This window comes from Zea mays, chromosome 4 (assembly GCF_902167145.1).
Source record: "Zea mays cultivar B73 chromosome 4, Zm-B73-REFERENCE-NAM-5.0, whole genome shotgun sequence".
NCBI lineage: Eukaryota > Viridiplantae > Streptophyta > Magnoliopsida > Poales > Poaceae > Zea > Zea mays.
In genome coordinates, this window is record NC_050099.1 from 20,496,802 (window position 1) to 20,522,498 (window position 25,697).

The 25,697-nt window shown below is 42.5% G+C and overlaps 1 protein-coding gene across 3 annotated transcripts; it reads right to left on the reverse strand.

Moving 5' to 3' along the window:
- Nucleotides 1-202: 202 nt before the first annotated feature.
- On the reverse strand, nucleotides 203-5,843 carry LOC100282101 (uncharacterized). Of its 3 annotated transcripts, none has more exons than XR_004857590.1 (6): nucleotides 5,640-5,843; nucleotides 5,475-5,520; nucleotides 3,879-4,002; nucleotides 1,860-1,939; nucleotides 1,340-1,459; nucleotides 203-553 (listed from the first exon to the last, which is right to left on the reverse strand). XR_004857590.1 is itself a non-coding variant. In XM_008679010.4 (6 exons), exons 1-6 carry the CDS (start codon nucleotides 5,805-5,807, stop codon nucleotides 515-517), a joined length of 582 nt encoding a protein of 193 aa, XP_008677232.1. In that variant the 5' UTR covers nucleotides 5,808-5,843; the 3' UTR covers nucleotides 203-514. The 3 variants fall into 3 exon arrangements, 2 of the variants coding, with proteins under 2 accessions (XP_008677232.1, NP_001148486.1); XM_008679010.4 differs by having other exon boundaries at nucleotides 1,340-1,440; nucleotides 1,860-1,963; NM_001155014.1 differs by having other exon boundaries at nucleotides 247-553; nucleotides 1,340-1,440; nucleotides 5,640-5,825.
- Nucleotides 5,844-25,697: the final 19,854 nt, after the last annotated feature.

The window sequence follows — 25,697 nt, forward strand, 5'->3', positions numbered from 1 at the left end:
AGCTACATTTTTACTATAGATGAGTGAGATGAAGAGTGTCATGTAAGTTACAGAGTAGAAACAAATTCTACTAATGCATAAAATTATTTCTCATCCTCCACCCTATGAATTTGAGATAGGCTTATATATGAACTTTGGAAAGTGGTGGAATGTCAAATTCTAAACTAAATAAGTTACTTTATCGAGTGAATTCCAATTCCTCTAAAATGAAGGGATCCAAACGTCCCGTTAGCAAAAAGAGCAGATGCAAATGCACCTTAGCAATTGAATTCACATACCTGCATTTTTTAACCTACCGGGTATGAGAAAACAGTGAATTCATGACTACTGACAGGTAACAGCTAGTTAACAAATTCTGAGTATAATAAGGTCCGGCAAAGTCTCAACCTACATATGCCATTACATTGTATTAAATCTAGGCAGAGCAGCCATTGACAAGTACAGCATGGTACTCATTTGGTCGTGTAACCCTGCCTGAAGGGGTTTGATTGACTAAACAAGTACCAGATTCATGTCAACCCTGCGACTCCCGTAAGCGAGCAATCAGTTCATCCTGCAAAAGCAAAATGCAGTCACATTTTCGAATTGGTTCTATGGTGATATAATGGCTATATAATGAATAATATAAGCATCAACAAATTTAACTGACTTTTTTATTCTGCTTCTAGGTTTTCTTAATAGAATATTTGTCGCCCGCTAGTTCATATTTGAACTAAACCGTGACAAATAAAAAAGAACGAAGGGAGTACAAAATATCTCCTTTTCTAATAGCACATCTGGTGGCGTTGAATACTAATAAAAAAATTAAACCACCAACCATAACCTGATGGCACTAATCATATAAACAAAAATGTAAGAGCATTGTTAACAACTTCAGCCCTAGATCGGTTGCATGGAGATCGAAAGTGATTGAGGGTTTGTTCGGTTATGAGCAGATTGAAGGGAATTTGTGAGGATTAAATCCCTTGCTGGTCAAATTTGAATAGAAAGTGATTTGATCCCCCCAATCTCCTTCGATCCCCATGCAACCTAACAAGGCCTGAGTGAGAGTAAATCCCTTTCAATTCAGTTTTCACTATCGATCCACTCCTAACCAAACAAGCTCTAAGGAGGCGAGAATATATGGAAAGACCATATTTGTTCATCCATAACTACTATGCCACATAGAACTGCACTATATTAGGTTATATCCAGTGGAATTCTTCGGAGTCTACAGATGGAGCACAAAATCAAATGATGCACTGCTCATTGGGACATAAAATAAGGGCAGATCCAGTGCCAGAGACTCGTGTGAATGTAAAATCCTTTTAGAATAAGATTGAGAAATGGTTTCACTTGCCTTTTTGCCTTTGGTCGATCGACCACTTTGTCGTAGAAGTGCACGCAATCTCTCCACTGTAAATGACTGCAGTGTGTGTTGTGAAAAGCCAGAAATTTCCTCTGCAAGATTAAAGTACCTCTAAGATTCAAGAAAAAATAGCTAGTTATGCTGGGGTTGGCGAAAAACAAGAGTACAATACTTTATTCTCTTATTGTTCAAAAAGACTTTTTTTGTCTTGAAACTCTGTTAATGAATATCTAGATTCTAGAACATACACAAATATCAAACAAAGACACGCCAAAAAAACAAAATAGACCATTAAATTTAATGTGTCGCAATTGGTAATGTGCTGATTTTGTCATCACTTGAAGTGATAACTTCCATAAGCTGGCTAGCAACTTGCAAATATATGGCTTTCGCTGAAAACAGGGAAGATGCTATTTCTTTAGTGGATTTCTATTCCCGAAGGTGCTAAAGAAAAAGAAGACACCCTCTGGATAATGAATATAACTATAGGGTTCAGGCAAAGAAAAAATACCATAGGCTGATGATCCAGATGAAGTACCCAAGTTAGCCTTCTTTGCTGAATTGTTGACATCCAAACTTCTGGCAGCAGATCTAGTGACATAAAAAGAAAATTTACTTTGAAAGTGAAGTTATGCAAAGTTAGACCATCCAACCAATAAGCAGTTAAGCACCCATGAAGGAAGCTCCACAAAGGTCAAGACAGCTAGGTATGTGTAAATCTCAAGTAGCCAATCAATATCAGGACATAATCAAGCTACAAGTTATTATCAGCAAACAGCATTTATCTTTTGACAATTAATTTACTTTAGTAAATTCCTGAAGTAAAGGTAATATTTATAGCATCACCAACTAATTTGTAAAGAAGAATCCACATGTGCATGATATTTCCTTTAACTCATTATTTGGTTCGAGGAGATAAGATAACACCTCAGGTAAACGTTTAGGCTGTCTATGCTCATTTATCACCACCATCCCAATAAGCACCCCATCAAAATCTAAGAAGTGCCCCCCAATTGTTTTTGTCAAATGTCTAGCATGGTCAAACATAGAAGAAATATCTTCAAAAAAAGAACTACGTGGTCGGGATGCCTCAACCAAGTTAAGAGTCATCTGACATGAATTTTAATTTTCTACTAAACCCAGTTTCCCATCTTGACCCATCCTGTCTAAATTGAAGGCACAGATCGTTTAACATTAATGCACTACTTTTAATCATAAAACATTGCCAATGAGAAATTGTGTCAGCATATTGCGACACCAAGGTCCTCAGAGAGAGAGAGAGAGGGAGAGAAAGGGGCACAGGCCTATGACCGCTGGATCAGGGCGCTGACGTGGCAGATTGCACACGCACGATTTAGAAAAGTTCGGGCCATCTGCAGTTCTGCACGCAATACCCAAAACGTCCTCTGTGTGGTTGATGGTTACTTGGTTAGATGCAAGTGTGGACAGAGTTACACGTGCAGACTAGAGCGAGAGCACTTTTCATGCGCTAAATCCTACTTGTTGAAGAGTGAAGTCTAAAAAGCTCAAGACTCTTAAGTCATGAACCAAAAAATGTGAACATTATAACCCCATTCTATACTGCTCTACACCTCCCTTTTATAGCAGAAGGGAGAGGGAGAGAGTTAGGGTGCGTTTGGTTGTGGGACAGCTAGGACAGGGACGTCCCCTGGCGTCCTCTCTCATCCCTCCAATTTTGAGGGACAACTGGGAACAACACTGGGATAGTCACAGTCCCAACCTTTGACCCTGAACCAAACAACATTATTTGAGGGATCGTCTCATCCCATCCCATCCCATCCTGTCACTGCAACCAAACACACGCTTACATCCCTGCATAGGTTGCAAGACCAACCTAGCAGAGTTCCAACTACTCCTATCTTGTTGTAGCGACGTAGTCGTGGAGCCGTACACGGTACATGCCTCCGAATGTGCTATAGTGTTGAGCATGGCGAAAGGGCCTCTAGCCTAGTGGTTAAGGCTTCTGAGTAGCACCTCCAAGACCCGGCTTTGATTCCCATCGGGGCGAATTTTCCGACTTGGTTAAAAAAATCCCCTTGATGTGCTTCATCCGCTCTCGGGTTACAATGTGTTGTACGCCACCCTCCGGTTGGGCCGTTGTAGAGTGAACGATTGACGTCGACCCGTTAGTGATGGAGGCCAGGGTATTTTATTGCTTACTCCAATGGAATCATACAGAAAAGTAAACATCACCAAGAATTCAGGAGCATCAAACATGGAACAATAAAAGGGTGTTGAAGAAGGATATGAAACAATATTAAAAATAGGTCACCAAGTAACTTCGAGTACCAATATTCATGCCTATGACGAATAGAAAAAAATATCCTTATGACCAACCAAAATACTGAAAATGCGACAAGAGTTTAGCAATTCATATGCATAAGAAAATTACATCCATACAACATCATGTATTTGTTAACTACTAACAGAACATACACAAAACTAGGGGTTAATACAACCACAAGCAAAGAACGTTTGTATCAAATAGTTTCATGATTTTGTTATTTACCTTTTCCCTCTGTTGTTTTCGCCGACAGTTCTGGAATCCACATCTTTGCCCTCAGTCTTCTGCTTGTTCAACTGGAGATGCCTGATTAAAATATTCGTTGAATCCGTCTTTATAACTTGTCCTTCTAAAATAACAAAGAGATTAACCAGTCAAATTAAAGACTTACATTGGTACAAACAAACCATGTTCGTTGTAGGTATTGTTATGTATCAATTGTATAAAGGATTAGAGCAACAGGCACAAATATATAGGCATTAACAGCTGTGGTAACATGGAGAAACCCCTCTATATATTGAATAAACATAAACAAATTAAAGAAGCAAAAGACATATCTAACAGATGTCACTCATTTTTTTGTGTCTATCATGTACCATTATTAACAAAGTGGAACGCCACAAATATATATAGTTTTGCATAGTACTTGAGACACTGCAAGTTGGCTCAACTTTTTTTCCCAAATAAAGTATTGAGTTGCATGCACTAACCTTCAACCCAAAAGCTTAAGCTGATGGAGAGAGGTAGGAAATTCACTTGTATTCTAACATATCAAATGAACAACCATAACGGTACTTTTCACAACTAATTCCAAATTATTAGATCTACTATGCATTATCAGTACAAAATTCCATCCATAATACTTCAACTGGGACCATAATGCTCTGGAACACTAATTAAAATCAGAGAAAGAAATTTTAAGAAGCCCTAGAATATGACATTTTGCACGAATGAAAGATTCATAGCAATATTTCCGCCATCAGAACAAACAAGCAAAGACTGACCAAAAAATGAATATAATACAAGACAAAAGCAACAAGATCATGCATACAAAAATTCAATATATCATGCAAAGCATTAAAATGTCACTGAAGAACTTGGATCGTGAAGATGTCACTCTTGAGTTTCTGCCACGTAGAAAGTGGGAAAAAACCAACTGGATGAACAGATCATCAGTTTTTAAGCATTCAACTGATACTGCTTCATAAAGGAAGTGACAAGAAGCTAAAGCCAACAGCTTTGTTATGCATAGTCTCAAGAACGCATCAACACTGAGAACGTTTCAAACTAGCAGTGTATTTAACAAATTATGCTTTGAAGCATAAGCACTAGCATATCAAGTCACATACATTTTGAGTATATTAAGCATAACATTACCATTTCTAATCCAAATAGCAATCCAGTAAACCAAATAGCAAGTCATTGTAATTAGACAGGTACTCTGAGAACTCTATGCACACCTTCCATGGAAAAAGAACAACATAAGCTTTCACCCACCATGGAAAGCAAAACGAGAATTGCTAGGGCTAAAGTTTACTTATTTATACACTACCGAAGTGCATAAAACATATTTTAAGCATCATAAGCATGTCCAATTTCTCCAGAACACAATACAAGCGACATTACAATTTCAGTCCAGAGAGCAAACCATTACACCCTAGAGCAAAAACATTTCATGGATTTGAGCACAGAAAAACATTAACACCAATAGAACAATCAAATTCATAAAATAATAAAAAGAACTAGCAAACAAAGAGAAATGAGAAATGTAAGGCGAGATCTCGTTGATTCTTGAGAGAATCGTAACGGAACTCCACTGACCTGGGGGATCTGTGCTGTGCTCGCAGACGTAAACCCTGAACCCTCCCTGCGCAGATCACAGTAGAAAGAACGGGCTTAAAACACACTTTGCCGCGCAAATCGAGGCGCCTCACAGTGCGCGCGAAGAAAGTAGCCATTGGGGGCTTCCAGTGTGAGGGTCCGTACCAGATTGGAGGGGGCGGAGCCGGAAGAGAAGTTGCCGCGCGACGGCAACCCCGCGAGGAACTTTGCGGCGCCGCACGCTCCAGGCTTTGCGGGCGCCTGCGAGCTCTTCTTCTCCCCGGCTCCGGCTCCGGCGCCGCCACCGCCGTCGGAACCCTCTTCGGTCGGCATGGTGAATAGGAGGTCTTGTGTTTTTCTTTGCTGTTTCTCATTTTTATTTTGCTTTATTAAGCTGCTTTTAGTGGGACCCGTACGGTTGGAACCTCCCTCCCAATTTTAGAGCGTGTTTCGCATAACTCAACAAAACTCCGACAAATAGTGAGTCAGCCAAACAATTTAACTTCAGAGTTATAAAGTTTATAGAGTTTTCAGATATACGGTATAAATTTTTTTAATTAACTCTTTTACTACTACGAAAATCTAAGAAAACAACATAAATATAGAGCTTGGAGTCATTTATTTGCTACCATCATTAATTATAAGAAGTCAATCTAAACTCTGAAGCAAATTTTAGAGTTACTAGTTGAGTGTCCATGCGTTGCAACGGAAACGTATAATAACACGATAATTTATGTACGATAATTTATGTACAAATGTGTGTAGTATTGTTATGAGAAAATGTTTCGAAATCCATTTATGATCCTACTCATACATAAATTTTGTTATTTTAATCTAGCTATTTCACCATTACATTACAATCATTAGTAACATATAGACTTTTATATATGATTTTAATAATTTTTTATTGAGTTATAATGACAGCACGATTGGGGAAGTGTTATTTACAACTCAAATCTCAAAAAAGTACTAAGAAAGCACTGAAATAAGGTAATTAACTCTGTCACAAGAACCAAGTGAACAATGAAATATCTCCATTCAAGCAAACAACATTTCAGCCTAAAACTCGGAAAAAAATCAATACAATATTAACCATATATCATGACCATCACCATTGTCATCATTTATCAAGCATGGATAATATTGATTGCATCGCGCACCTCCAGAATGCATTGAAAGCTATGTTTCCACCCCTAATGATGAAGAGGTCGAAGCAGATGCCCTTGACGGAGCGGGCGTCCGAGACGAGCTTGTCGCACCAGGCGAGGCGGAACTGCAGGAGCACGTGTGCGACATCGGTGCAGGTCCGAAGCGCTGTGACCACGGAAGCGAGGTCGGCGTCCATGTAGAGGCAGGGCTTAAAAGACCACATGAGTATGAGCCGATGAGAACATTATTTGTAAACACCTGCTCAATATAAATGAGTCATAAGATATTTAGAATTGGAAAAACAAATTTACCAGCAAACAGACAGAAGATTATTTGCAAAAGTAGGAATGGAAAGTATAGATATATAAAATGAGAATATAAATGATTCACAAGATATTTAGAACCGGAAAAAACAAATTTACAAGCAAACAGCTAGAAGACTATCTGCAAAAGTAGGAACGATACGCTTCTTACATAAGTAGCATGGTTAATTAGTTGAATCATCATATAGTACCAGCTTGTAAATAAAATTAGCTACCATAATGGCAACAAAACCACTAATAACACAATAAATTGTAGAAAATCAATCCAAAAACAGCTGGGAGGAAAAGACATCACATATATATTCATAGAAACACAAAGTATGTTGCAATCTGCAGTTCAGAGTAGAGGTTTAATCAATCATCATATAGAGGGAATACATTGATCCTAGAAAAGTGCCAAACACTTGATGAATTAGTTATATACTTCAGTTCTCACACATAAGAAACAATGAACGGTTGTACATTGATCTGTCAAAATATGGATCAACACAGAAACAAAGTGCATGTGCCATTGGTAGTCTTACAATGCAGACCATACAAGCAAACATTAAAAATGCATCCATACATATGTATTTCAATCACATCAATAGATATCTGTGACGACAGTCACACACTTACAATGTCATATATCAAGTAGCGGAAGCAGCAATATCGTCCTCTCTAGCCGAACAGGGGAGCCATCTGGCTGCTTAACGAATGTTGCGACCTGGTCCCATCGAAATTGAAGCTCCATTCCTGAGACGCAAATTAACAGCGACATGAAACACATTGCCCACGACCAATCACATTTCAAAATTCTCCATCTGCATCTCAGCAACAGCTCTCCTCAGGGTCCCCATTGGTGCAGTTAGCTAAATTCAAACAGCAGGTAACAAGCATTATAATCTAACTGAAAAAATAGCAAGCGGCATGTGTTGCATAATTTCCAAGCAAGGCAGAATTAAAAAGAAAAGAAAATACAACGGCAGCGACACATTTTCTTCAAACAGTATTAGCACTTTCAATTTCACTAATGTACATTTATAAATGACATAGATTCACATACCTTTCATCCACAGGTAAGTGTGGCTGAGAAAGATATCAAGTAATAACAAAAAATATTTAGTGCTACCATCAGACTCTTCTCACTCTGTTTCGTAATGTATCAATTATCATTTTGTTTCTAATCTTATAAAAGAGAGCAATATTAAGAGAGAAAATATAATAAAACATCTTAATCCTAGAATTACAGATATTGTGTGAGAGAGGGAGTATGTATGAGTAAGCACACTGCTAGCTGTATTTCCAATTTTCGATAAAAATGGAAATGATGCTTACCAGAACTATAGAAATGTGCATATATGTTTTTCTAATCACGGGCCAAGCTACGTTCTGTGTGGGGATGCAAATGCACCCCCTAAAAATGTCTGATAGGGACTATGGGTAGTTACAACAACCAATCTGGTTCTGTAAAACATGAAACTATATTATGTGTGAGAGAAAACAAACAATTTGTGTTTCTAACTTTAATCCATGGCACTGATCATGTTTCAGCTTACTACTATCCAGAAAGAAGAGAGATTGGAAAGAGGGCAAGCACTCACAAATGAAGGTTGGGGCAGTGAAACCCGCTGCAGTGGCCAAGGTAGTGTCCACCAGCTCATCAGGAATCTTCCTCACCACCAAACAAAGTATCAGGGATTCTGAGATAAGCCTCTCACAGAAAGTAGGAAAGGCGAGAGGGAAGCGACGACACCATACCATGGGGTTGTAGTCCATGAGGTAGCTAGAAAACCAGCTAGCAATCATCTTGTTGAAAGGCATTTAACGGTAGCACGTTCACAGTTGGTCTATGTCATGCCGTTCATTCAAAAATCCAAGTACTTGCCTGTTCTCAAGAAGCAGGAGCTTCATGCTCTCTCGATCAGATATGACATAAAAATCTGCAAAACTGAATTTGAAAGCTACTGATTAATTAGATATAAGATAGTAGATAGCAGAATCCATGATGTGTCAACTCTTATTGAAAGTCACCTAGAGGGGGGTGAATAGGGCGAATCTGAAATTTAACAACTTAAACACAACTACAAGCCGGGTTAGTGTTAGAAATAGAAACGAGTTCGAGAGAGAGTGCGCAAAACAAATCGTGAGTAAATAAAGAGTGTGACACGCGGATTTGTTTTACCGAGGTTCGGTTCTCTCAAACCTACTCCCCGTTGAGGAGGCCACAAAGGCCGGGTCTATTTCAACCCTTTCCCTCTCTCAAACGGTCCCTCGGACCGAGTGAGCTTCTTTTCTCAAATCAACCGGGAACAAAACTTCCCCGCAAGGACCACCACACAATTGGTGTCTCTTGCCTCGGTTACAATTGAGTTTTGATCACAAGAATAAATGAGAAAGAAAGAAGCAATCCAAGGGCAAGAGCTCAAAAGAACACAACAAATCTATCTCACTAATCACTAAAGCCTTGTGTGGAATTGGAGAGGATTTGATCACTTGGGTGTGTCTAGAATTGAATGCTAGAGCTCTTGTAAGGTGTAGAAGTGTGAAAACTTGGATGACTTGAATGTGGGGTGGTTGAGGGTATTTATAGCCCCAACCACCAAACTAGCCGTTTGGTGGAGGCTGTCTGTCGCATGGTGCACCGGACAGTCCGGTGCACACCGGACAGTGTCCGGTGCGCCAGCCACGTCACTAGGCTGTTGGGTTCCGACCGTTGGAGCTCTGACTGCTGGGCCCGCCTGGATGTCGGTGGCGCACCGGACATGTATTGTAGAGTGTCCGGTGCGCCACTTCGCGCGTGCCTGACTTCTGCGCGCTCTGGCGCACATGTCCGGTGAATTATAGCGGAGCGGATTCCCGAAGCTGGTGAGTTCAGAGTCGCTCTCCTCTGGAGCACCGGACACTGTCCGGTGTACACCGGACAGTCCGGTGAATTATAGCGCAGCGGCTTTGAGTTTTCCCAAAGGTGCGAAGTTTAACTTAGAGTCCCCTGGTGCACCGGACATTGTCCGGTGGCACACCGGACAGTCCGGTGCGCCAGACCAGGGCACACTTCGGTTGTCCCTTGCTCTTTTTGTTGAACCCTTTTCTTGGTCTTTTTATTGGCTTATTGTGAACCTTTGGTACCTGTAGAACTTATAAACTTGGGCAAACTAGTTAGTCCAATTATTTGTGTTGGGCAATACAACCACCAAAATCAATTTAGGAAATAGGTGTAAGCCTAATTCCCTTTCAATCTCCCCCTTTTTGGTGATTGATGCCAACACAAACCAAAGCAAATATAAAAGTGCATAATTGAACTAGTTTGCAATATGTAAGTGCAAAGGTTACTTAGAATTTGAGCCAATAAATATTACTTACTAGATATGCATGGATTGTTTCTTTATTTTTAACATTTTGGACCACACTTGCACCACATGTTTTGTTTTTGCAAATTCTTTTTGTAAATCCTTTTCAAAGTCCTTTTTGCAAAATAGTCAAAGGTAAATGAATAAGATTTTTCGAAGCATTTTCAAGATTTGAAATTTTGTCCCCTTGTTTTAAATGCTTTTCCTTTGACTAAACAAAACTCCTCCTCAATAAATTCTCCTCTTAGTGATCAAGAGGGTTTTAAGATACTAATTTTTGAAGGTACTACTTTCTCCCCCTTTAGAACACAAAGAGATATCAATTTGAAATTTACCATTTGAAAATCATTAGTTTTAAAATTAGGGTGGTGGTGCGGTCCTTTTGCTTTGGGCTCATACTCTCTCCCCATTTGGCATGAATCGCCAAAAACGGATACTTTGAGTGAGATATAAGCCCTTTCCTAACTATTTTCTCCCCTTTGGCAAATAAAATATATGAGTGAAGATTATACCAAAGACGAAGAAGTGCTTGGAGCGACGGCGAAGGATGAGTGATAGAGTGGAGTGGAAGCCTTGTCTTCGCCGAAGACTCCAATTCCCTTTCAATACACCTATGACTTGGTTTGAAATTCACTTGAAAACATATTAGTCATAGCATATATAAAAGAGACATGATCAAAAGGTATATTCATGAGCTATGTATGCAAGACATCAAAAGAAATTTCTAGAATCAAGAATATTTAACTCATGCCTAAGTTTGGTAAAAGTTTGTTCATCTAGTGGCTTGGTAAAGATATCGGCTAATTGATCTTTAGTGTTAATATATGCAATCTCGATATCCCCCTTTTGTTGGTGATCCCTAAGAAAATGATACCGAATGGCTATGTGTTTAGTGCGGCTATGCTCAACGGGATTATCCGCCATGCGGATTGCACTCTCATTATCACATAGAAGAGGAACTCTGGTTAATTTGTAACCATAGTCCCGCGGGGTTTGCCTCATCCAAAGCAATTGCGCGCAACAATGGCCTGCGGCAATATACTCGGCTTCGGCGGTAGAAAGAGCGACCGAATTTTGCTTCTTTGAAGCCCAAGACACCAAGGATCTTCCCAAGAACTGGCAAGTCCCCGATGTGCTCTTTCTATTAATCTTACACCCCGCCCAATCGGCATCCGAATAACCAATTAAATCAAATGTGGATCCTCGAGGGTACCAAAGCCCAAACTTAGGAGTATAAGCCAAATATCTCAAGATTCGTTTTACGGCCGTAAGGTGAGATTCCTTAGGGTCGGCTTGGAATCTTGCACACATGCATACGGAAAGCATAATGTCCAGTTGAGATGCACATAAATAGAGTAATGAACCTATCATCGACTGGTATACCTTTTGATAGACGGATTTACCTCCCGTGTCGAGGTCGAGATGCCCATTTGTTCCCATGGGAGTCTTGATGGGCTTGGCATCCTTCATCCCAAACTTGTTTAGAATGTCTTGAGTATACTTCGTTTGGCTAATGAAGGTGCCTTCTTGGAGTTGCTTCACTTGAAATCCTAAGAAATACTTCAACTCCCCCATCATTGACATCTCGAATTTCTGTGTCATGATCCTACTAAATTCTTCACATGTAGATTCGTTAGTAGACCCAAATATGATATCATCAACATAAATTTGGCATACAAACAAATCATTGTCAAGAGTTTTAGTAAATAAAGTAGGATCGGCCTTGCCGACTTTGAAGCCATTAGCTATAAGGAAATCTCTAAGGCATTCATACCATGCTCTTGGGGCTTGCTTGAGCCCATAAAGCGCCTTAGAGAGCCTATAGACATGGTTAAGGTACTCACTGTCTTCAAAGCCGGGAGGTTGCTCAACATAGACATCTTCCTTGATTGGTCCATTGAGGAAGGCACTCTTCACGTCCATTTGATAAAGCTTGAAGCCATGGTAAGTAGCATAGGCTAATAATATACGAATTGACTCAAGCCTAGCTACGGGTGCATAGGTTTCACCAAAATCCAAACCTTCGACTTAAGAGTATCCTTTGGCCACAAGTCGAGCTTTGTTCCTTGTCACCACACCATGCTCGTCTTGTTTGTTGCGGAAGACCCATTTGGTTCCTACAACATTTTGGTTAGGACGTGGAACTAAATGTCATACCTCGTTCCTAGTGAAGTTGTTGAGCTCCTCTTGCATCGCCATCACCCAATCCGAATCTTGAAGTGCTTCCTCTACCCTGTGGGGCTCAATAGAGGAAACAAAGGAGTAATGCTCACAAAAATGTGCAACACGAGATCTTGTGGTTACCCCCTTATGAATGTCGCCGAGGATGGTGTCGACGGGGTGATCTCGTTGGATTGCTTGGTGGACTCTTGGGTGTGGCGGCCTTGGTTCTTCATCCTCCTTGTCTTGATCATTTGCATCTCCCCCTTGATCATTGCCGTCATCTTGAGGCGGCTCATCATTTTGATTTTCTCCTTCATCAACTTGAGCCTCGTCCTCATTTTGAGTTGGTGGAGATGCTTGCGTGGAGGAGGATGGTTGATCTTGTGCATTTGGAGGCTCTTCGGATTCCTTAGGACACACATCCCCAATGGACATGTTCCTTAGCGCGATGCACGGAGCCTCTTCATCACCTATCTCATCAAGATCAACTTGCTCTACTTGAGAGCCGTTAGTCTCATCAAACACAACGTCACAAGAAACTTCAACTAGTCCTGAGGACTTGTTAAAGACTCTATATGCCCTTGTGTTTGAATCATATCCTAGTAAAAAGCCTTCTACAGTCTTAGGAGCAAATTTAGATTTTCTACCTCTTTTAACAAGAATAAAACATTTGCTACCAAAGACTCTAAAATATGAAATGTTGGGCTTTTTACCGGTTAGCAGTTCGTATGATGTCTTCTTGAGGATTCGGTGTAGATATAACCGATTGATGGCGTATGATGGTCGCCTAGAGGGGGGGGGTGAATAGGGCGAAACTGAAATTTACAAATATAAACACAACTACAAGCCGGGTTAGCGTTAGAAATATAAACGAGTCCGCAAGAGAGGGCGCAAAACAAATCGCGAGCAAATAATGAAGTGTGACACACGGATTTGTTTTACCGAGGTTCGGTTCTCTCAAACCTACTCCCCGTTGAGGAGGCCACAAAGGCCGGGTCTCTTTCAACCCTTCCCTCTCTCAAACGGTCCCTCGGACCGAGTGAGCTTCTCTTCTCAAATCAAAGCCGGGAACAAAACTTCCCCGCAAGGGCCACCACACAATTGGTGCCTCTTGCCTTGATTACAATGGAGTTTTGATCACAAGAACAATTGAGAAAGAAAAGAAGCAATCCAAGCGCAAGAGCTCAAATGAACACGGCAAATCACTCTCACTAGTCACTAGGGCTTTGTGTGGAATTGGAGAGGATTTGATCTCTTTGAATGTGTCTAGAATTGAATGCCTAGTTCTTGTAAGTGGTTGAGAAGTGGGAAAACTTGGATGCAATGAATGGTGGGGTGGTTGGGGTATTTATAGCCCCAACCACCAAATGTGGCCGTTGGGAACCTGTCTGTTCGATGGCGCACCGGACAGTCCGGTGCACACCGGACAGTCCGGTGCCCCCTGCCACGTCATCACTGCCGTTGGATTCTAGCCGTTGGAGCTTCTGACTTGTGGGCCCGCCTGGGTGTCCGGTGCACACCGGACAGGTACTGTTTGATGTCCGGTGCACCGGTATGGGCGTGCCTGACGTCTGCGCGCGCTGCGCGCGCATTAAATGCACCGCAGGGAGCCGTTGGCGCCGCAGGGAGCCGTTGCTCCGCTGGCACACCGGACAGTCCGGTGCACACCGGACAGTCCGGTGAATTTTAGCGGAGCGGCTGCCGCGCGAACCCGAGGCTGGCGAGTTCCGGAGACCGCGCTTCCTCGGAGCACCGGACATGTCCGGTGCACACCGGACAGTCCGGTGAATTATAGCGCGCCGGCTTCCGAGAATTCCCGAGGGCGAAGAGTTTGAGTTGGTGTCCTCTGGGCGCACCGGACACTGTCCGGTGCACACCGGACAGTCCGGTGCCTCCAGCCAGAGGTGCCCTCGGTTGCCTCATTGCTCCTTTGTTGAATCCAACACTTGGTCTTTTTATTGACTGAATGTGAACCTTTATCACCTGTATAATCTATACACTTGGGCAAACTAGTTAGTCCAAAGATTTGCGTTGGGCAATTCAACCACCAAAATTATTTGGGAACTAGGTGAAAGCCTAATTCCCTTTCAATCTCCCCCTTTTTGGTGATTGATGCCAACACAAACCAAAGCAAATATAGAAGTGCATAATTGAACTAGTTTGCATAATGTAAGTGTAAAGGTTGCTTGGAATTGAGCCAATAAAACTACTTACAAGATATGCATGGAATGTTTCTTTCTTATTTAGCATTTTGGACCACGTTTGCACCACATGTTTTGTTTTTGCAAATCCTTTTGTAAATCCATTTCAAAGATCTTTTGCAAATAGTCAAAGGTAAATGAATAAGAGTTTGCAAAAGCATTTTCAAGATTTGAAATTTTCTCCCCCTTGTTTTAAATGCTTTTCCTTTGACTTAACAAAACTCCCCCTAAATGAGATACTCCTCTTAGCGTTCAAGAGGGTTTTGATATACCATTTTGAAATACTACTTGCTCCCCCTTTTGAACACAATAGGAAACCAATTGATAAATACTTCTTTGAAAACACTAAGTTTTTTTTTTGAATTTGGTGGTGGTGCGGTCCTTTTGCTTTGGGCTCATTTCTCCCCCTTTTTGGCATGAATCGCCAAAAATGGAATCACTAGAGCCTTCTACGTAATTTCTTCCCCTTTGGTCATAAGTAAATGAGTTAAGATTATACCAAAGACGAAGTCCTTTTCTTTGATGCTCATTTCTCCCCAAAGAATAGAGAGATGCTTGGAGTGACGGCGAAGTATGAGTTACGGAGTGGAAGCCTTTGTCGTCGCCGAAGACTCCAATTCCCTTTCAATATATCTATGACTTGGTTTGAAATAGACTTGAAAACACATTAGTCATAGCATCTAAAAGAGATATGATCAAAGGTATATAAATGAGCTATGTGTGCAATCTAGCAAAAGAAGTTGCGAGAATCAAGAATATTGAGCTCATGCCTAAGTTTGGTAAAAGTTTGTTCATCAAGAGGCTTGGTAAAGATATCGGCTAATTGATCTTTAGTATTAATGTAAGAAATCTCGATATCCCCCTTTTGTTGGTGATCCCTAAGAAAATGATACCGAATGGCTATGTGCTTAGTGCGGCTATGCTCGACGGGATTGTCGGCCATTTTGATTGCACTCTCATTATCACATAGCAAAGGGACTTTGGTTAATTTGTAACCATAGTCCCGCAGGGTTTGCCTCATCCAGAGCAATTGCGCGCAACAATGTCCTGCGGCAATGTACTCGGCTTCGGCGGTGGAAAGAGCGACCGAATTTTGCTTCTTTGAAGCCCAAGACACCAAGGATCTTCCCAAGAACTGGCAAGTCCCCGATGTGCTCTTCCTATTAATTTTACACCCCGCCCAATCGGCATCCGAATAACCAATCAAATCAAATGTGGATCCCCGAGGGTACCAAAGCCCAAACTTAGGAGTATAAGCCAAATATCTCAAGATTCGTTTTACGGCCGTAAGGTGGGATTCCTTAGGGTCGGATTGGAATCTTGCACACATGCAAACAGAAAGCATAATGTCCGGTCGAGATGCACATAAATAAAGCAATGAACCAATCATCGACCGGTATACCTTTTGATCCACGGACTTACCTCCCGTGTCGAGGTCGAGATGCCCATTTGTTCCCATGGGTGTCTTGATGGGCTTGGCATCCTTCATTCCAAACTTGCAAAGAATGTCTTGAGTGTACTTTGTTTGGCTGATGAAGGTGCCCTCTTGGAGTTGCTTCACTTGAAATCCTAGAAAATACTTCAACTCCCCCATCATAGACATCTCGAATTTCTGTGTCATGATCCTACTAAACTCTTCACATGTAGATTCGTTAGTAGACCCAAATATAATATCATCAACATAAATTTGGCATACAAACAAGTCATTTTCAAGAGTTTTAGTAAAGAGTGTAGGATCGGCCTTGCCGACTTTGAAGCCATTAGAAATAAGGAAATCTCTTAGGCATTCATACCATGCTCTTGGGGCTTGCTTGAGCCCATAAAGCGCCTTAGAGAGCCTATAGACATGGTTAGGATACTCACTGTCTTCAAAGCCGGGAGGTTGCTCAACATAGACTTCTTCCTTGATTGGTCCGTTGAGGAAGGCACTTTTCACGTCCATTTGATAGAGCTTAAAGCCATGGTAAGTAGCATAGGCTAATAATATACGAATTGACTCAAGCCTAGCTACGGGTGCATAGGTTTCACCGAAATCCAAACCTTCGACTTGTGAATACCCTTTGGCCACGAGTCGAGCTTTGTTCCTTGTCACCACACCATGCTCATCTTGCTTGTTGCGGAAGACCCACTTGGTTCCTACAACATTTTGGTTAGGACGTGGAACTAAATGCCATACCTCGTTCCTTGTGAAATTGTTGAGCTCCTCTTGCATCGCCACCACCCAATCCGAATCTTGGAGAGCTTCCTCTACCCTGTTTGGCTCAATAGAGGAAACAAAAGAGTAATGTTCACAAAAATGAGCAACCCGAGATCTAGTAGTTACCCCCTTATGAATGTCTCCGAGGATGGTGTCGACGGGGTGATCTCGTTGGATTGCTTGGTGGACTCTTGGGTGTGGCGGCCTTTGCTCCTCATCCTCCTTGTCTTCCTCATTTGCATCTCCCCCTTGATCAATGCTATCATCTTGAGGTGGCTCATTTGCTTGATCTTCTACTTCATCAACTTGAGCTTCATCCTCAATTTGAGTTGGTGGAGATGCTTGCATGGAGGAGGATGGTTGATCTTGTGCACTTGGAGGCTCTTCGGATTCCTTAGGACATACATCCCCAATGGACATGTTCCTTAGCGCTATGCATGGAGCCTCTTCATTACCTATCTCATCAAGATCAACTTGCTCTACTTGAGAGCCGTTAGTTTCATCAAACACAACGTCACATGAGACTTCAACTAGTCCAGTGGACTTGTTAAAGACTCTATATGCCCTTGTGTTTGAGTCATATCCTAGTAAAAAGCCTTCTACAGTTTTAGGTGCAAATTTAGATTTTCTACCTCTTTTAACAAGAATAAAGCATTTGCTACCAAAAACTCTAAAGTATGAAATGTTGGGCTTTTTACCGGTTAGGAGTTCATATGATGTCTTCTTGAGGATTCGGTGAAGATATAACCGGTTGATGGCGTAGCAGGCGGTGTTGACCGCTTCGGCCCAAAACCGGTCCGGTGTCTTGTACTCATCAAGCATGGTTCTTGCCATGTCCAATAGAGTTCGATTCTTCCTCTCCACTACACCATTTTGTTGTGGCGTGTAGGGAGAGGAGAACTCATGCTTGATGCCCTCTTCCTCAAGGAAGCCTTCGATTTGAGAGTTCTTGAACTCCGTCCCGTTGTCGCTTCTTATTTTCTTGATCCTTAATCCGAACTCATTTTGAGCCCGTCTCAAGAATCCCTTTAAGGTCTCTTGGGTTTGAGATTTTTCCTGTAAAAAGAATACCCAAGTGAAGCGAGTATAATCATCCACTATTACAAGACAATACTTACTCCCGCCGATGCTTATGTAAGCAATCGGGCCGAATAGATCCATGTGGAGAAGCTCAAGCGGCCTGTCGGTCGTCATAATGTTCTTGTGTGGATGATGGACTCCAACTTGCTTCCCCGCCTGGCATGCGCTACAAATCCTGTCTTTCTCAAAATGAACATTTGTTAATCCTAAAATGTGCTCTCCCTTTAGAAGCTTGTGAAGATTCTTCATCCCAACATGGGCTAGTCGGCGGTGCCAGAGCCAACCCATGTTAGTCTTAGCAATTAAGCAAGTGTCAAGTTCAGCTCTATCAAAATCTACCAGGTATAGCTGACCCTCTAACACTCCCTTAAATGCTATTGAATCATCACTTCTTCTAAAGACAGTGACACCTATATCAGTAAAAAGACAGTTGTAGCCCATTTGACATAATTGAGAAACAGAAAGCAAGTTGTAATCTAAAGAATCTACAAGAAAAACATTGGAAATAGAATGGTCAGGAGATATAGCAATTTTACCCAATCCTTTGACCAAACCTTGATTTCCATCCCCGAATGTGATAGCTCGTTGGGGATCTTGGTTTTTCTCATATGAGGAGAACATTCTTTTCTCCCCTGTCATGTGGTTTGTGCACCCGCTGTCGAGTATCCAACTTGAGCCCCCGGATGCATAAGCCTACAAAACAATTTTAGTTCTTGACTTTAGGTACCCAAACTGTTTTGGGTCCTTTGGCATTAGAAACAAGAACTTTGGGTACCCAAACACAAGTCTTGGAGCCCTTGTGTTTGCCCCCAACAAATTTGGCAACTACCTTGCCGGATTTGCTAGTAAGCACATAAGATGCATCAAAAGTTTTAAATGAAATGGCATGATCATTTGATGCATTAGGAATTTTCTTCTTAGGCAACTTAGCATGGGTTGGTTGCCTAGAACTAGATGTCTCACCCTTGTACATAAAAGCATGATTAGGGCCAGAGTGAGACTTCCTAGAATGAATCTTCCTAATTTTGCTCTCAGGATAGCCGGCAGGGTATAAAATGTAACCCTCGTTATCCTGAGGCATGGGAGCTTTGCCCTTAACAAAGTTGGACAATCTCTTAGGAGGGGCACTAATTTTGACATTGTCTCCCCTTTGGAAGCCAATGCCATCCTTAATGCCCGGGCGTCTCCCATTGTAAAGCATGCTACGAGCAAATTTAAATTTCTCATTTTCTAAGTTGTGCTCGGCAATTTTAGCATCTAGTTTAGCTATATGATCATTTTGTTGCTTAATTAAAATCATGTGATCATGAATAGCATCAATATCAACATTTCTACACCTAGTACAAATAGTGACATGTTCAATGGTAGATGTTGATGGTTTGCAAGAATTAAGTTCAACAATCTTAGCACGAAGTATATCAGTCTTATCTCTAAGATCGGCAATTGTAGCTTTGCAAACATCAAAATCCTTAGCCTTAGCAAGCAATTTTTCATTCTCAATTCTAAGGCTATCAAGAGAAATGTTCAATTCTTCAATTCTAGCAAGCAAATCATCATTATTATCTCTAGAATTGGGAATTGAAACATTACAAACATGTGAATCAACCTTAGCATTTAAACTAGCATTTTCATGTCTAAGGTTGTCAATCATCTCACGGCAAGTGCTTAGCTCACTAGATAATTTTTCACATTTCTCTATCTCAAGAGCATAAGCCTTTTTAACCTTAACATGTTTCTTGTTTTCTTTAATTAGACAATCCTCTTGAGAATCCAAAAGATCATCCTTTTCATGAATAGCATTAACTAATTCATTCAATTTTTCCTTTTGAGCTATGTTAAGGTTGGCAAAAAGGGAACGCAAATTATCTTCCTCATCACTAGCATTATCATCACTAGAGGATTCATATTTAGTGGAGGATTTAGATTTAACCTTCTTTTTGCCGTCCTTTGCCATGAGGCACTTGTGGCCGACGTTGGGGAAGAGGAGTCCCTTGGTGACGGCGATGTTGGCGGCGTCCTCATCGTCGGAGGAGTCGCTTGAGCTCTCGTCGGAGTCCCACTCGCGACAAACATGGGCATCGCCGCCCTTCTTCTTGTAATACCTCTTCTTCTCCTTTCGCCTCCCCTTCTTGTCGTCACCTCGGTCACTGTCACTAGATATAGGACATTTAGCAATAAAATGACCGGGCTTACCACACTTGTAGCAAACCTTCTTGGAACGGGACTTGTAGTCTTTCCCCCTCCTTTGTTTGAGGATTTGGCGGAAGCTCTTGATGACGAGCGCTATTTCCTCATTGTCGAGCTTGGAGGCGTCGATCGGTTGTCGACTTGGTGTAGCCTCCTCCTTCTTTTCCTCCGTTGCCTTGAATGCAACGGGTTGGGCTTCGGATGAGTCGCCAAGCTCGTTGATTTTCCTCGAGCCTTCTATCATGCACTCAAAACTTACAAAATGCCCGATAACTTCCTCGGGGGTCATTTTAGTATATCTAGGATTACCACGAATCAATTGAACTTGAGTGGGATTAAGAAAAATGAGAGATCTTAAAATAACATTTACCACTTCGTGATCGTCCCACTTCTTGCTCCCGAGGTTGCGCACTTGGTTCACCAAAGTCTTGAGCCGGTTGTACATGTGTTGTGGCTCCTCTCCTTTGTGAAGCCGGAACCGACCGAGCTCCCCCTCGATCGTTTCCCGCTTGGTGATCTTGGTGAGCTCGTCTCCCTCATGCGCGGTTTTGAGTACATCCCAAATCTCCTTGGCGCTCTTCAACCCTTGTACTTTGTTATACTCCTCTCTACTTAGAGAGGCGAGGAGTATTGTTGTTGCTTGAGAGTTGAAGTGCTCGATTTGGGCCACCTCATCCTCATCATAGTCCTCATCCCCTACGGATGGTACCTGCGCGCCAAACTCAACAACATCCCATATGCTTTTGTGGAGCGAGGTTAGATGAAATCGCATTAAATCGCTCCACCTAGCGTAATCTTCACCATCAAAAGTTGGTGGTTTGCCTAATGGGACGGAAAGTAAAGGTGTATGTTTGGAAATGCGAGGGTAGCGTAGGGGGATCTTACTATACTTCTTGCGCTCTTGGCGCTTAGAAGTGACGGAGGGCGCATCGGAGTCGGAGGTTGATGTTGATGAAGTGTCGGTCTCGTAGTAGACCACCTTCCTCATCCTCTTGTGCTTGTCGCCTTTCCGATGCGGCTTGTGGGAAGAAGATTTTTCCTTCTTCTCTTTGTGGTGAGAAGAGGATTTCTTCTCCTTCCCTTTGTTGGAGGAGCTCTTCTTCTTCTCCCTCCTTTTGGTGCGGGACTCTTCCGATGAAGTGCTCCCGTGGCTTGTAGTGGGCTTTTCGCCGGTCTCCATCTCCTTCTTGGCGTGATCTCCCGACATCACTTCGAGCGGTTAGGCTCTAATGAAGCACCGAGCTTTGATACCAATTGATGGTCGCCTAGAGGGGGGGGTGAATAGGGCGAAACTGAAATTTACAAATATAAACACAACTACAAGCCGGGTTAGCGTTAGAAATATAAACGAGTCCGCAAGAGAGGGCGCAAAACAAATCGCGAGCAAATAATGAAGTGTGACACACGGATTTGTTTTACCGAGGTTCGGTTCTCTCAAACCTACTCCCCATTGAGGAGGCCACAAAGGCCGGGTCTCTTTCAACCCTTCCCTCTCTCAAACGGTCCCTCGGACCGAGTGAGCTTCTCTTCTCAAATCAAAGCCGGGAACAAAACTTCCCCGCAAGGGCCACCACACAATTGGTGCCTCTTGCCTTGATTACAATGGAGTTTTGATCACAAGAACAATTGAGAAAGAAAAGAAGCAATCCAAGCGCAAGAGCTCAAATGAACACGGCAAATCACTCTCACTAGTCACTAGGGCTTTGTGTGGAATTGGAGAGGATTTGATCTCTTTGAATGTGTCTAGAATTGAATGCCTAGTTCTTGTAAGTGGTTGAGAAGTGGGAAAACTTGGATGCAATGAATGGTGGGGTGGTTGGGGTATTTATAGCCCCAACCACCAAATGTGGCCGTTGGGAACCTGTCTGTTCGATGGCGCACCGGACAGTCCGGTGCACACCGGACAGTCCGGTGCCCCCTGCCACGTCATCACTGCCGTTGGATTCTAGCCGTTGGAGCTTCTAACTTGTGGGCCCGCCTGGGTGTCCGGTGCACACCGGACAGGTACTGTTTGATGTCCGGTGCACCGGTATGGGCGTGCCTGACGTCTGCGCGCGCTGCGCGCGCATTAAATGCACCGCAGGGAGCCGTTGGCGCCGCAGGGAGCCGTTGCTCCGCTGGCACACCGGACAGTCCGGTGAATTTTAGCGGAGCGGCTGCCGCGCGAACCCGAGGCTGGCGAGTTCCGGAGACCGCGCTTCCTTGGAGCACCGGACATGTCCGGTGCACACCGGACAGTCCGGTGAATTATAGCGCGCCGGCTTCCGAGAATTCCCGAGGGCGAAGAGTTTGAGTTGGTGTCCTCTGGGCGCACCGGACACTGTCCGGTGCACACCGGACAGTCCGGTGCCTCCAGCCAGAGGTGCCCTCGGTTGCCTCATTGCTCCTTTGTTGAATCCAACACTTGGTCTTTTTATTGACTGAATGTGAACCTTTATCACCTGTATAATCTATACACTTGGGCAAACTAGTTAGTCCAAAGATTTGCGTTGGGCAATTCAACCACCAAAATTATTTGGGAACTAGGTGAAAGCCTAATTCCCTTTCAGCGTAGCAAGCGGTGTTAACCGCTTCGGCCCAAAACCAATCCGGCGTCTTGTACTCATCAACCATGGTTCTCGCCATGTCCAATAGAGTTCGATTCTTCCTCTCCACTACACCATTTTGTTGGGGGTGTAGGGAGAGGAGAACTCATGCTTGATGCCCTCCTCCTCAAGGAAGCCTTCAATTTGTGAATTCTTGAACTCCGTCCCGTTGTCGCTTCTAATTTTCTTGATCCTTAAGCTGAACTCGTTTTGAGCTCGTCTCAAGAATCCCTTTAAGGTCTCTTGGGTTTGAGATTTTTCCTGCAAAAAGAATACCCAAGTGAAGCGAGAATAATCATCCACAATAACTAGACAGTACTTACTCCCGCCGATGCTTATGTAAGCGATCGGGCCAAATAGGTCCATGTGTAGGAGCTCCAGTGGCCTGTCAGTCGTCATGATGTTCTTGTGTGGATGATGAGTGCCAACTTGCTTCCCGGCTTGGCATGCGCTACAAATCCTGTCTTTCTCAAAATGAACATTTGTTAATCCTAAAATGTGCTCTCCCTTTAGAAGCTTATGAAGATTCTTCATTCCAACATGGGCTAGTCGGCGGTGCCAGAGCCAACCCATGTTAGTCTTAGCAATTAAGCAAGTGTCGAGTTCAGCTTTATCAAAATCTACCAAGTATAGCTGACCCTCTAACACTCCCTTAAATGCTATTGAATCATCACTTCTTCTAAAGACAGTGACACCTACATCAGTAAATAGACAGTTGTAGCCCATTTGACATAATTGGGATACGGAAAGCAAATTGTAATCTAATGAATCAACAAGAAAAACATTTGAAATGGAATGGTTAGGAGATATAGCAATTTTACCCAAGCCTTTGACCAAACCTTGGTTTCCATCCCCGAATGTGATAGCTCGTTGGGGATCTTGGTTTTTCTCGTAGGAGGAGAACATCTTCTTCTCCCCTGTCATGTGGTTTGTGCACCCGCTATCGATGATCCAACTTGTGCCCCCGGATGCATAAACCTACAAAACAAATTTAGTTCTTGACTTTAGGTACCCAAACGGTCTTGGGTCCTTTAGCATTAGAAACAAGAACTTTGGGTACCCAAACACAAGTCATGGAGCCCTTGTGTTTGCCCCCAACAAACTTGGCAACTACCTTACCGGATTTGTTAGTTAAAACATATGATGCATCAAAAGTTTTGAATGAAATGCTATGGTCATTTGATACATTAGGAGATTTTTTCTTAGGCAACTTAGCACGGGTTGGTTGCCTAGAGCTAGATGTCTCACCCTTATACATAAAAGCATGGTTAGGGCCAGAGTGAGACTTCCTAGAGTGAATTCTCCTAATTTTGCTCTCAGGATAACCGACAAGGTACAAAATGTATCCCTCGTTATCCTGAGGCATGGGAGCCTTGCCCTTAACAAAATTAGACAATCTTTTAGGAGGAGCATTAATTTTGACATTGTCCCCTTTTTGGAAACCAATGCCATCCTTAATGCTAGGGCGTCTCCCATTATAAAGCATGCTTCTAGCAAATTTAAACTTTTCATTTTCTAAGTCATGCTCGGCAATTTTAGCATCTAATTTAGCTATATGATTATTTTGTTGTTTAATTAAAGTCATATGATCATGGATAGCATCAATATCAACATCTCTACATCTAGTACAAATAGATACATGCTCAACAGTAGATGTAGAGGGTTTGCAAGATTTTAATTCTACAACCTTAGCATGTAATATATCATTTTCACTTCTAAGGTTAGAAATAGTAACATTGCAAACATCAAAATCTTTTGCCTTAGCAATCAATTTTTCATTTTCACATCTAAGGCTATCAAGAGAAATATTCAATTCATCAATCTTAGCAAGCAAATCAACATTATCATCTCTAAGATTGGGAATTGAAACATTACAAACATGAGAATCAACCTTAGCATTTAACTTTGCATTTTCATTTCTAAGGTTGGCAATAGTATCATGGCATGTGCTTAGCTCACTAGATATTTTTTCACATTTTTCTACTTCTAGAGCATAAGCATTCTTAACCTTAACATGCTTTTTATTTTCCTTGATTAGGAAGTCCTCTTGGGAGTCCAAGAGATCATCCTTTTCATGGATGGCACTAATCAATTCATTTAGTTTTTCCTTTTGTTGCATGTTGAGGTTGGCAAAAAGGGTACGTAAATTATCCTCCTCATCACTAGCATTATCATCACTAGAGGATTCATATTTAGTGGAGGATTTAGATTTAACCTTCTTCTTTTTGCCATCCTTTGCCATGAGGCACTTGTGGCCGACGTTGGGGAAGAGAAGTCCCTTGGTGACGGCGATGTTGGCGGCGTCCTCTTCGGAGGAGGAGTCGGTGGAGCTCTCGTGTCTCGTCGGAGTCCCACTCGCGGCACACATGGGCATCGCCGCCCTTCTTCTTGTGATATCTCTTCTTCTCCTTTCTTCTCCCCTTCTTGTCGTCGCCCCTGTCACTGTCACTAGAAATAGGACATTTGGCAATAAAGTGACCGAGCTTACCACACTTGTAGCAAACCTTCTTGGAGCGGGGCTTGTAATCCTTCCCCCTCCTTTGCTTGAGGATTTGGCGGAAACTCTTGATGATGAGCGCCATTTCCTCGTTGTCGAGCTTGGAGGCGTCGATGGGTTGTCTACTTGATGTAGACTCCTCCTTCTTCTCCTCCGTCACCTTGAATGCCACCGGTTATGCTTTGGGCGTTGAGGAGGTACCTTGCTCGATGATTTTCTTTGAGTCTTTAATCATTAGCTCAAAGCTCACAAATTTTCCTATAACCTCCTCGGGAGACATTAGCTTATATCTAGGATCACCTCGAATTAATTGAACTTGTGTAGGGTTAAGAAATACGAGGGATCTAAGAATAACCTTGACCATCTCATGGTCATCCCATTTTTCGCTCCCGAGGTTGCGCACTTGATTCACCAAGGTCTTCAAGCGGTTGTACATGGCTTGTGGGTCCTCCCCTTGGTGAAGCATGAAGCGACCGAGCTCCCCCTCGATCGTCTCCCGCTTGGTGATTTTT

Bases quoted from the DNA above. Each gene is read 5' to 3' on its own strand.
- LOC100282101 (XM_008679010.4), bottom strand. From the start codon at position 5,807: ATGCCGACCGAAGAGGGTTCCGACGGCGGTGGCGGCGCCGGAGCCGGA. The intron at 5,521-5,639 runs GTACGGACCCTC...TGATCTGCGCAG, and splicing joins GCTCCGCCCCCTCCAATCTG to GGAGGGTTCAGGGTTTACGT. The intron at 4,003-5,474 runs GTCAGTGGAGTT...TTGTTATTTTAG, and splicing joins GCACAGCACAGATCCCCCAG to AAGGACAAGTTATAAAGACG.